Genomic DNA, 12,659 nt, shown 5'->3' with positions numbered 1-12,659 from the left:
CAATGACCCCGCCTCCACCACTTCTGAGGCAGAGAGTTCCAAAGTCGCACAACCCTCAGAGAAAAAAATTCTAAAGGGCATCCCCTAATTTTAAAACAGTGCCCCCTAGTTCTGGACTCACCCACATGAGGAAACATCCTCTCCAAATGCACCTTGTCAAGGCCGTTCAGGATCTTATAAACTTCAACCAAGTCTCCCCTCACTCTTCTAAACTGCAGTGAAAACAAGCCAGTCTGTCCAACCAACCTGCTCATTCCAGGTGTCAATCTAGTAAACCTCCTTTGAACCGCCTCCAGCACATTTACATCCTTTCGCACCAACACTTGACCTGATTCTCACAGCCACCAGCGTGGGATCAGCATGTGGTAAGTCACCAGGCACGAGTGGGTTACAGTCAGCCCAGGGGTAAAGGATGGTTCATGTGCCAGCTTCCTGGAGGGTGAGGTCACAGGCAAGTGCTGCTGCAGGAGACTCCAATGAGAATTTGATGGGATGGCATACAGGAGACCACTGATGGGCATTGCATACCAAGAAGCTGGATGCATTGGCAGGCCTGCCCCACTGCACCCTGTCTCTGTCATGGAGCATGGAGGAGTCTTTCTCCAAGTTGACGGAGGACATGGTGCAGAGCTTCCCCTCTTTGCTCCATCTCCACTATCATGCTGCAGACCCAGAGGTACCGCCACTGCTGCCCCTATACCTGTTGCAGCCTTTGTGTGGATGGATCACCAAATCCTCTGCCCTCCCTGTCAGAATGCAACAACATTCTCTGACAAATCCAGGAACTCACCACAACACCTCCAAAAACACTCCAGAATATCTCCACATAGTTTGGGGGGAATTTTATCCTGGAATTTTATCCATACAGGCCCTGAACTGGACAGCGGTGGACCTTCCACAGGATCAAGGATCCCAGCGCCGGACGTCCCGTCCTTGCCAAGCTACTGGCTAATCAGAGACCAGCAGCTGAAGTGCCACTGTGGAGGTGATATCTGCTGCTGCAAGTGCAGCTGCTGGAGGACCAGGAGTGTTGCTGGAACCAGGCCTCAGGTAGGTCAGGACGGGAAGGGTCTTGCGGGGTGGGGGGTCGCGGGGGAGGGGTGTCAGCAGCAAGGGCGGGGGGAGAGGTGGCCCTCAGTAGGCCCCCCCCCCTTCCCAATGACGAGTTCCTCGTTCAGGCACTGAGTGCCTTTTAACGAGGGAATTCCTGTTCCCCCCCGCAACCCCCCCCAACTCCATGGAGCTGGGAAGCAGCCTGCATGTTTTTTTGTGCCGTGCCTCTTGTGCAGTGACAAGCTGCCTGCTGCAGGGCTAATTGCCCCATCTGCAATCACAGAAGTTCTTAAAATTCCCTGACCTACAATTTGGGTGCTTGGCCATTTAAGGCCTTCTGCGCCTATTGTTTGTAGATTGATGTATGAATATGTTGCCTGGACCAAGTTTGGTAGCCTGTCGTCATGTCAGCTGGTTGGCCGTCTGCTGCACATAGGGGATGTCCCCACATGTGCTCTTTTACTAATGGAATGCTTCACAGGAAGCAGCTGGTAGCACATTGTGCCTCAGCCAATCAGCAGCACTACCGCAATGAATTTCAAGCCCTTTGTGTTTGCATTTCTCATGACTAAATTCCTGGACACTGTTACTAGGTGCCTCAGTGCTCATCTCAATTTAGTCGCTAATGAGTACTCAGTGCATCAATCACTGTTTCAACAATAAACACTTGGTTAGGAAAACTCATCTGAAACTGGGTTTAAGTATGGATCCCTGATGGAATCACATGGTACATGGATTCACAGATAATTCACACTTACAGATCTTCAAGAAGTAGAAACAACAACACAGCATTTAGATTTGTATCCAAAGTAACAGTTTTATTTTCATTGCATATTTTGATATATTCTGTTGCAAAAGATGAAGCACTCTGATTAAAGCTTTCCAATACAGAACACATACATGTCTCATGACACCAAGTAAGGTTAAAACAAATACTTGCAAAATATTTAAAACCAGTGGTTTTAAACTGGCCACCTCTAGGTGCATACCCATTGTCTCTCAAGACAAGGAGGCCAAAGAAGAAAAAGATTTAACACCATTGTTAACTGAAGATATATATGTAATCATTTTTGACATCCATTATTTAGTCATTTACAGTGTTCAACAACAAGGGTCCCATTTCTCCATGACTCATATGAACCATCTTGTGGCATGCCTGAGTGGCATTGCCAATTAGTACTGAAAAGAATCACATTCATGGTGTAAGTCAACACTGACATTCACTCAACTTATTACAAAGAGGATCCCTACAGTCAGCAGGCTAAGGGAGGTTGGGCCTGATCTGAACTAAGGTTCCAAAAAAAAGGTTTAATAGTCTTCATTCTCAGTTTAAGAAAAACATTATTTTTCTGTTCTTTTTTTAAGTTCCCCTCCCTTGCCTTGTACAACACATCTCTCACTAGATATGAGGGCAGGTGCCTGCTCAGTAGCCAGACACTAATATGTGCATGAACATCCCCTGTTATAAATTAGACAGAGCAAGAGGGACAGCCAAAGTATCTTTTACCTACTGACTGCAACCCTTAATCTCATAGAAGTTGCATCATTGGAAAAAAAATCAATGGGTTTTTAAAATGATTATTTGTGTAACATCTAATGCTCATTCCATATTCGCACTGTCACAAAAAACCTCCCCGTAGACGTAGCAGGAGAAAGATGGTGCCCTGAGGCTGAATATTGTAGTCAGAGAGCAACCGACCATCTTCCAGCTGTTTCCCCTCATACATCAGGCGCTGCTGGTTGGCTGGGACACCCTCCTGCTGCTGTACTCGTGCTCTGAAAGCCTGAACTGACTCAGTGGAAAGAACGTCATATGTAGATATTTTCCCCTTGTCATTCTTCAGGAATATCTGCATGCACTGCTCATTCTTGACAAGCAGCAGGATAACGTCTCTGGGAGAGACATTGTAATCGGACAGCCTCTTGTCATCCTTCAGCTCCACACTGTTTCCGTTTTGCACCATCAGACGCTGTTGGTAATAGGGCACCTTGCTCTTTTCAAATATCAGCATCTTGAGAGCCGACACTTGGATGGAAGGGTTGATCACAAGTTCGATAATCTCACCGGTCATAAACTTCACCTGGAGTCTCATCTTGTTCAATTGCTGTTGAGGAATGAACAGGATGTCAGTGATGTGGACATTGCGTATTATGTATTTGTCACATAATACACTTTTAAATATGTAATGCATTGTACCAAACATTGGCAGAATCTAGTGAACTACTGTATTGTGCAACATACATCTCTGGTCCTGCCAACCCACTCAAACTCCCTTTCAATGGTTTATTCCTCACAAAGCCATGGACTGCTGAAAACACTAAGCAGGTCAGTCAGTATCTATGGAGAGACATGTTTTTAAAAATTTGTTCATGGGATTTGGGCATCTACCTAAATGCCCTTGAGAAGGTGGTGGTGAGTCACCTTCTTGAACCACTGCAGTGCATGTGGTATAGGTACACCCACAGTGCTATTAGGTGGGGAGTTCTCGAATTCTGACCCAGTGACAAATACAGATTGTTGATATAGTTAGAGGTCAGGATGGTATGTGACTTGGAAGTGGTTGTGTTCCCATGCATCTGCTGCCCTTGTCCTTCACAGTGGTAGAGTTCACAGGTTTGGAAGGTGCAGAAGCCTTGTTCAGTTGCTGCAATGCATCTTGCAGATAACATACACTTCAGACACAGTGGTGGAGGATGAGGTGCCAATCAGGCAGGCTGCTTTGTGTCAAGCTTATTGAGTGTTGTTGGAACTGCACTCATCCGGGCAAGTGGAGCATATTCCATCACACTCCTGACTTGTAGATAGTGGAAAGGCTTTGCTAATCAGGAGATGAGTTACTCACTATAGAATACCCAGTTTCCTAACCTGCTTATAGCCACAGTATTTATAATATGGGTGGTCCAGTAAAGTTTCAAGTCAATGGTAACCCCAGGATGTTGATGGTGGAGCATCACATGTAGACCACACCAGGTAAGGACAGCAGATTTCCTTCCCTAAAAAGTATTAGTGAACCACATGGGTTTTTAGCACCAGTACTGAGACTAGCTTCTAATTCCAGACTTTTATTAATTAATTGAATTTATATTCCACCAGCAGAATTTGAACCCATGCCTCCAGCAATCCTCTGCAGTAGTAGGTCAGTGATATTACCACTATGCCAGCCCCACTCCCTTCTTTCACTCTAGGTATGACTCCAGCCATTGAAGAGTTTTCCCCCTGATTCCCATTGCCTTCAACTTTACCAGGGCTCCTTGATGCCACACTTGGTCAAATCTGCCTTGATGTCAAGGGCAGTCACCCCCACTTCACCACTGGAATTTCACTCTTTTGTCCAGGTTTGGACCAAGGCTGTAATGAGGTCTGGAACCGAGTGATCCTAGCAGAACCCAAACTGAGAGGGGTAAACACTTTGTCAGAACTGGAAGAAATAACATTGCTCCGACTCCTCACAAACCCATTCTTGCCAACCGTCCCACATTCCCATTTAGATGTATCTTGGTTTTCCAGTTTGAATGAGGCAGTAACTGAGTTAGAAATATTTATACAACTGCTGCTGTGAACTATTGTTGTTAAAATATTCAGGTCATTGCTGAGTTGCAATACCAGGCCTATGGCACACAAGTGGCTTAGTTGGTAGCCCTCTCATCTGAGTCATAAGGTTCTGGATTCAAGTCTAACTTGAGCACTAAAATCAAGGCTAATGCTTCACTGGAGCAGAGAGTGTGTGCTGTGCTGTCTCTTGGATGAGACCTTAAACCCAAGGTCCCATCTGCCTGCTCAGGTGGATGTAAAAGATCCTATGGCACTATTTGAAGAAGAGCAGGGGAGTAATCCTAGTGTCCTGGCCAATATTTATCTCTCAATCAACATCACAAAAACAGATTATCTTGTCATTGTCACACTGCTGTTTGTGGGAGTTTGCAGTGTGTAAGATGGCTGCTGTATTTCCTACATTACGACAGTGTCTACACTTCAAAAGTTAGTAATTGGCTGTCGAGTACTTTGAGACGCCTTGTGGTCATGAAAAGGGCTATATAATTGCAAGTTTTTTTTCCAAGTAAGCTGGGTTAACATTAGAAAACGTGAAGGGTTTAACTTATCAAGAGCACAAAACATATTAAATAAACCAGCAGCAGTGCACTGTAAACCAGAAATAATAACTTTTGTTTTAGATACTGTTCTAAGAATGAAATTAGACTTGCCAGACTGCTCAAATTCAAGATCTGCCAATAGCATTACAGAAATGCTTCATCTCACTCATCTCTCGTACAACAAATACACTATTTAAATTTGCAGTTATATTACTATCACATTGAAAGGTTATTATTTTATCTTAAAGTCGCGAGTATCACTGAGATTCAGCATAACCCATTCAGAACTCCCCAAGTAAATTTACCATCAGACTCGTTTTACAAAAGCCATTCTGCTTAAAAACAACAAATAACCCCTTGGTAATATTAGTTAATGAATGCTGAATGCATTATTTTAAATAGTTGAATGCCTCCGGTAGAATAACAGACAAAACGGATGTCGCATAAATGTCAGGTCAATTTTTAAATAATGATTTTTATATATGCTCTCACCCGATTTTAAGAATATAATAATTTCTCTTAAATGGTGTCTCTGAGATTCAGAACAACCCATTTTACACACCAGAAACAGAATATTGAGATTCCCCCCAAAAGGCAGAATAAACTCACAGTCCTCGCTGGATGTACAAGTCCCGAAAAGTTGATCTGCAGAGTTTTTTCTGATTCACTTTTCTGCGCAGTTTGCTTTCTGCGTTTTTCTCTCTCAGATCTGGCTGGAATCAGTGAATAAATCTCTCTCTGCTTCAACTCCTCTCTACTGTATTTCTCTCTGTTAAACAATCCTCTGCCTTCTTCCTTTTATTCTCAAACCCAGTTTCTAAACGTCACAGCCCCGCTGCCCTCTGATTGACTAACGCTCTCCCGATCGGTTAGAATAAACAAGTGAGATCTGAGCTAAGTTTCGTTTCTCCAAAACTCCCCTGTGTCTGGAAAATGATCTCAGAATCAGCAGCAGATAGAGTTTTGCAGCTGATAACAGGCACTGGCCCTGATTTGTTTCGGTTTCTGTTTCATTTCTGGTACCGCAACCTGCAGCTTCAACTGCTGAGCAATGACTCAGGAGGATTTGATTCTGTCGCTTTGAATAGTTATTACTGCTGTAAATTTCATCTTCAACCAATATTTTCTTTTAAATTTTTTAAAAGAGCAGTACTAGACGCAGTGCACTACATTCACTTAACCATGATACCACATACAGTGCAAACATTAAACTTACTGGCATGAAAGTCAGCATGCATTTACCATGAAACGTCCCAAGTCAGCCAGCCGTTCTGGCTCACACCCTATGATGTATGGCACTCTCATTTTATAATTCCTGTGGCAACATAACTATGTAAACATGGAAATGGTTACAGTGATGTGGCTGGTGGCACAATGGCATCTCCACATTGCCAACAGTGATGTAAACTATTTCATTTTATTTTAGTTTTCATTCAAATTGAGGAGAGGGTATGAAAACTGGAAGTGGCCACACAATGTACTGTGCCCTGACAATGCAAAGTTTCCTGGGTGGTCAAGGTCCACGTGCCTGAGTTGAGTATTTTGACTTGGCTTATGTGGGATATGGGGATAGTGTGGGAAGGTGGAGTTGAGATACATTAAAAGATCAGCCATCATTGGGCTGTGTGGTGCATGGGTGTGGTGTGTGTGAGTGCCATGTGCTGGCAGGTTTTTGCATCTGGCAATTAGTATGGGCTGTGTGGTCTGTGTATTTGTATTGCTCATTTGTATTAGTAACACTCGTCAGAGATGTTCACTATGAAGTGGCCTTTTGTTGCATATGTACACACACTTTACTGGTAGGGTACTGGCTTGGCCTGTTAAGATTGCTACAGGTTTGAAAATGCTGTCCAGTGACACTGAAGTATACGAGAGTGAGTATGCTTCTGGCTGGCAGCATGTCAGAATCCATGAGGAAAGGCATCATCACCCTCATCTACAAGCAGAAGGGGGGAGAGGGCGGAAATCAGAAATTGGCGGCCCATCTCACTGCTTAATGTTGACTATAGGTTCTGTCCAAAGTCGGGTCAAGTCTGCTCTGGAGTTGGTGATTCACCCTGACCAGACCTGTACAGTACCCAGCAGGAAGATCTCTGATAGTCTCATGCTACTCAGGGATATGATCATCGATGTACGGGACAGGAGGGTGGACACCTACCTCATCAGCCTGGACCAGGAGAAGGCTTTTGACAGGATATCGCACACCTACATGATGGACGTGCTTTGCAAAATGGGGTTTGGGGAGGGAATTCGCAATTGGATCAAACTGCTCTACACAAACATCAGTAGCGCAGTCTCAATCAATGGGTGGGAATCAGAAAGTTTCCCGATCCAATCTGGAGTCAGACAGGGCTGTCCTCTCTCCCCTGTCTTGTATGTTTGCTGTATCGAACCTTTTGCTGAGTCTATTAGGAAGGATGTGGACATAAGAGGGGTGACAATCCCAGGCAGCAGAGACACTCAGGTAAAAACCTCCCTGTACATGGATGACGCGCCGTCTTCTGCTCGGATCCGCTGTCTGTTCGCAGACTGATGAGCATCTGTGACCAGTTCGAACTGGCCTTGGGAGCCAAAGTTAACCATGGCAAGAGCGAGGCCATGTTCTTTGGGAACTGGGCTGACCGATCCTTTGTCCCCTTCACCGTCAGGTCAGATTACCTGAAGGTGCTGGGGATATGGTTCAGAAGGGCCGGGGCGTGCACCAAAACCTGGAAGGAGCGAGTAGTCAGGGTACAACATAAGCTGAGCATGCGGGAGCAGCGTTTTCTCTCCATTGTGGGTAAGAACCTGATCATCAGGTGCCAGGCGCTCACATTGTTGCTGTACGTGGCGCAGGTCTGGCCCATACCCCACTCCTGCCCCGTGGCAGTCACCCGAGCCCTTTTCCGCTTCATCTGGAGATGCAAAATGGATCGGGTCCGGAGGGACACAATGTTCAAACTTCTGGATAAGGGCAGAAAAAATGTACCCAATGTCGCCCTCATCCCGATGACCACCTTCGTGTGTGGATGCATTAAGCTGCGCATAGAGCCCTCCTATGCAAACACCAAGTGTCACTACATGCTGAGGTTCTATCTGTCCCCGTTGTTGCGAAGGATGGGCTGGTCACATTGCTGCGGAATGCTCATGCTGTACCACCTATCCTTCGTGGAAAAGTTTCTGCGGAAAAACACCTTTGACCACCAATCCATCAGGCAGTGGTCTGCACGGAATGTCCTCAAGACCCTACAGGATAAGGAAATGGTGTACAAAATGGAATGGAAGGGTTGTGAGGCAACTTACTCCTGCATTGAAGAAAACTGATTTCCTTTGCACTTTTTGGAATGTCAACTTGGTGCTGTTTTGTAATGTATTTTTTTTTACAGATTTTTATGAGTAAAGTATATTTTTGGGGAAAAAAGTCCAGTGACACCGAAGAACAATGATAATTGGAAATACTGAATGCAGTCCAGGGCTGCAATCTCCAGCACAGTTCTTTCTTCCCAATTCTTCCTCTCCTGCCCAGAAGGTGTGACTCTTCGAGTTCCAAGGGCAGTACCACACTGGCATCTTTCAGTTTCCTCATGCGTGAGACTGCAGGCTGTTGTCTATTGTGGGGCAGGAGAGGGGGTGAGTTGCTTCACAGCTAGGTCTGATCCTGTTCACATACACAATCACACTTTCCATTAGGTGCCAATGAATAACAGAGTGGGAAACCGAGCTGATTTTTCTCACTCCTAACACAGCAGTGCTGACGAGTGTTGCTTATGCAAATGAGCTATACAGGTGTACGGATTGCACAGCTTGTACAGGTTGCTGGATGTGGATGTCTGTTGGCGTGCTGTGCCTGTATGCACTGCACCCATGTGCAGTAGAGCTTGATAGTATGTGCTCCAGGCAGCTAGAACTCCAATCCAGACTGAAAAGTGACACTAACAAATCATTGAAGGTGGCAGTGCAGGTTGAGAAAGTACTGAATAAAAGCATATGGGATCCTGAGCTTTATAAATAGGGGCATAGAGTACAAAAGCAAGGAAGTTATGATAAATCTGTATAAAACACTGGTTTGGCCTCAACTGGAAGATTGTGTCTAGTTCTGGGCATCACTTTTTAGGAAGGATATGAAGGCATTAGACAGGGTGCAGAAAAGATTCATAAAAACAGTTCCAGGGATGAGGAACTTCAGTTACGTGGATAGGTTGGAGAAGCTGGGCTGTTCTCCTTGGAGTAGAGAAGATTAAGAGGAGATTTGATAGAGGTGTTCAAAATCATCAGGGGTCTGGTCAGAGTAGATGTGGAGAAACTGTACCCATTGCTGGAGGGATGCAAATCCAGAGGACACTAATTTAAGGTGATTGGCAAAAGAACCAAAGGCAACATGAGGAAAAACTCTTTTACGCAGAGAGTGGTTCAGATCTAGAATGCATTGCTTGAGTGTGTAGTGGAGGCAGAGTCAATTGAGGCCTTCAAAAGAGAATTGGATAATTATCTGAAAGGAGAAAAATTTGCAGGGCTGCATGGAAAAGGCGGGGGAGTGGGACTAGGTGAGTTGCTGTTGCAGAGAGCCGGCATGAACATGATGGGCTGAATGGTCTCCTTCTGTGCTGTAACCCTTCTATGATTCTATGATCTTGTTGAATGGCGCAGCAGGCTCGAAGGACCAAAGGAACTACTCCAGCTCCTATTTCGTATGTTCTTATTTGATTTGTAAGTTCACCAGTATTTTAAAAATCTAGTCAAATGAAATACTGCTACTATTCTGAACTGATTGTGGGGATGATTACTGAGATTAATTGCAAATCCAGACCTAACCCAACCAGGCAGTAAAATCAGACTCTGCTCTTAAAAATTAAGTTTGACATTTTGGCACAGATATACCTCATTCCTCTAGCAAGTAAATGAGGAGAGAGGCCCTCCACCAAAGGTACACCACTAAAAATGGCTGCTGTATTTCCCCTCCCATGATGTTGCTGTGACCTTGATCCACCTTCTGAAAGTGAATACTGTTGCAATTAAATGAAGCAAAGGACTGGCTACCCAGATTTTCCTGTGTTTCCACCCAGTTACCATCCCTGAAAATCAGCATTTCTGTAAACGTGTCAGTGCTAAATCTGCACAATGGCACACAGGCAGAGATTGAATAGGTGAAGATGAGAAAGGTGCTGGAGAACAATTTGCATTTCAGGATGAAGATGCCCAGAAGAGGGATGACGTGGTCCCAGACACCCCGTGGCCATCAAGCAGGCCCAAGCACTGATCCTTGCAATACCCCACTAGTTGCATCTTGCCAACCCGAAAATGACCTGTTTATTCTCACTCTCTGTTTTCTGTCATTAACTAATCCTCAATCCAAGCTAATATATTAGCCCCAATCCAATAGCCCTAATCTTTTGTAATGAACTATTGTTTGGCACCTTATCCAACACTACATCAATTGGTTCCCCCTTAACCATCCTGCTAGTTACAGCTTCAAAAACTGAAACAGATTTATTCAACACAATTCCCCTTTCATACATCCATGTTGACTCTGACCAATCATAATTCTTAATGGTACAGTTCTAAAGAGTGTGCAGCAACAGAGGGATCTGGGGTTCATGTGCATAGATCTTTGAAGATGGCAGGACATACAGAGAGAGAAGGTTTTTTTATTCGTTCCAGTGATGTGGGCGCTGCTGGCCAGGCTAGCATTTATTGTCCATCTATAATTGCGTTTGACAAGATGGTGGTGAGCTGCCTTCTTGAACCACTGCAGTCTATGTGGGGTAGGTGCAAAGAACAAAGAACAAAGTGCAGTACAGCACAGGAACAGGCCATTTGGCCCTCCAAGCGTGCGCCGATCTTGATGCCTGCCTAAACTAACACCTTCTGCACTTCCGGGGCCCATATCCCTCTATTCCCTTCCTATTCATGTATTTGTCAAGATGTTTCTTAAACGTCGCTATCGTATCTGCTTCCACCACCTCCCCTGGCAGCATGTTCCAGGCACTCACCACCCTCTGTGTAAAAAACTTGCCTCGCACATCCCCTCTAAACTTTGCCCCTGGCACCTTAAACCTATGTCCCCTAGTAACTGACTCTTCCACCCTGGGAAAAAGCTTCTGACTATCCACTCTGTCCATGCCGCTCATAACTTTGTAAACCTCTATCATGTTGCCCCTCCACCTCCGTCATTCCAGTGAAAAAAATCCGAGTTTATCCAACCTCTCCTCATAGCTAATGCCCTCCAGACCAGGCAACATCCTGGTAAACCTCTTCTGTACCCTCTCCAAAGCCTCCACGTCCTTCTGTTAGTGTGGCGACCAGAATTGCACGCAATATTCTAAGTGTGGCCTAACTAAAGTTCTGTACAGCTGCAACATGACTTGCCAATTTTTATACTCTATGCCCCGACCGATGAAGGCAAGCATGCCGTATGCCTTCTTGACTACCTTATCCACCTGCATTGCCACTTTCAGTGACCTGTGGATCTGTACGCCCAGATCTCTCTGCCTGTCAATACTCCTAAGGGTTCTGCCATTTACTGTATACCTCCCACCTGCATTAGACCTTCCAAAATGCATTACCTCACATTTGTCCACCCAAGTCTCCAACCGATCTACTACAAACAAAGTTGTAGTAATAATGTGGAGAATGTGTTTCTCGAATGCATTCCGAAAAACTTTCGAGATCAGTGTGTCAGGAACTAGCTGGGGCACTGGGCAGGTAATGCAACCTTGGGAACTCCCTGTTGAACAGCATCAATCCCCCTGACTATACTGTCCTCTACAGCTGCCACATTCCTCACCTCCACACCCACCCCCCCTTAAATGGCTTCTTGGACCATGGTGCCGCGGTCAGGATGCAGACACTTACTGCAGATGTGGATGTCTGCTATTACAATGCTGTCCACAAACTCCCACAGTTGCAGCACAACACCCGCTCTGTCATTTCTACACAACATTGTCTTATTTATTTAATTATTTAAAGCTTATGGATTGAATCAACTTAGCATTTTTTTTGTCTTTAAGATAATTACTTGATATTGTTGCAAAAGTCCCTCTGTGTTTTGTTAAGTGTATTTTTTGAGGATTCATTTTTGAAAGATTGAAGGAATGTTAAACTTTGAGGTTTTCAAAGGGAGTCACGTAAAGGCAGTCGACGTTGAAAAACAGTCCCTGGAAATATTTTTTAAAAGGGGCACTGAGAGGTCTTGTGAAGCAAACAAGCCTTTCTGGGAAACCACCTGACTTGCACAAACAATAAACCTTTCCAGGAAACCACCTGACTTCCAGCTCAAAAAACAACAGAGAACTTTGGACACCTGGAGAAGTTGTTTACAAAGAAGTGAATCGTCAAGATTGATGGGGGTGTAAAGTTGACCTCCTGTTGTTCGTTTTGCTTTTGAATTACTTTGAGTTGGGTTTGAACTGTATAAAAAGGGAGAGAACCTCCAAGGAGAGAATAGAATTCCCAACAAACAAGAGAAGACCATAAACAAGCTCAGTTTTCCAGCACCTCTCTAAAAGACTCTGAGCACTCCACTGTGTCAACTCATC

The 12,659-nt window shown here is 44.8% G+C and overlaps 1 protein-coding gene across 1 annotated transcript; it reads right to left on the bottom strand.

Moving 5' to 3' along the window:
• Positions 1-1,844: 1,844 nt before the first annotated feature.
• LOC137382974 (polyubiquitin-like) lies at positions 1,845-6,116 on the bottom strand. The gene is made up of 2 exons (XM_068055556.1): positions 5,755-6,116; positions 1,845-3,158 (listed from the first exon to the last, which is right to left on the bottom strand). Exon 2 carries the CDS (start codon positions 3,144-3,146, stop codon positions 2,673-2,675), a length of 474 nt encoding a protein of 157 aa, XP_067911657.1. The 5' UTR covers positions 3,147-3,158; positions 5,755-6,116; the 3' UTR covers positions 1,845-2,672.
• Positions 6,117-12,659: the final 6,543 nt, after the last annotated feature.

This window comes from Heterodontus francisci, chromosome 23 (assembly GCF_036365525.1).
Source record: "Heterodontus francisci isolate sHetFra1 chromosome 23, sHetFra1.hap1, whole genome shotgun sequence".
NCBI lineage: Eukaryota > Metazoa > Chordata > Chondrichthyes > Heterodontiformes > Heterodontidae > Heterodontus > Heterodontus francisci.
This window is presented reverse-complemented; position numbering and strand designations above follow the sequence as displayed.

Coding starts and splice junctions, on each gene's coding strand:
- LOC137382974 (XM_068055556.1), bottom strand. CDS start 3,146: ATGAGACTCCAGGTGAAGTTTATGACCGGTGAGATTATCGAACTTGTG.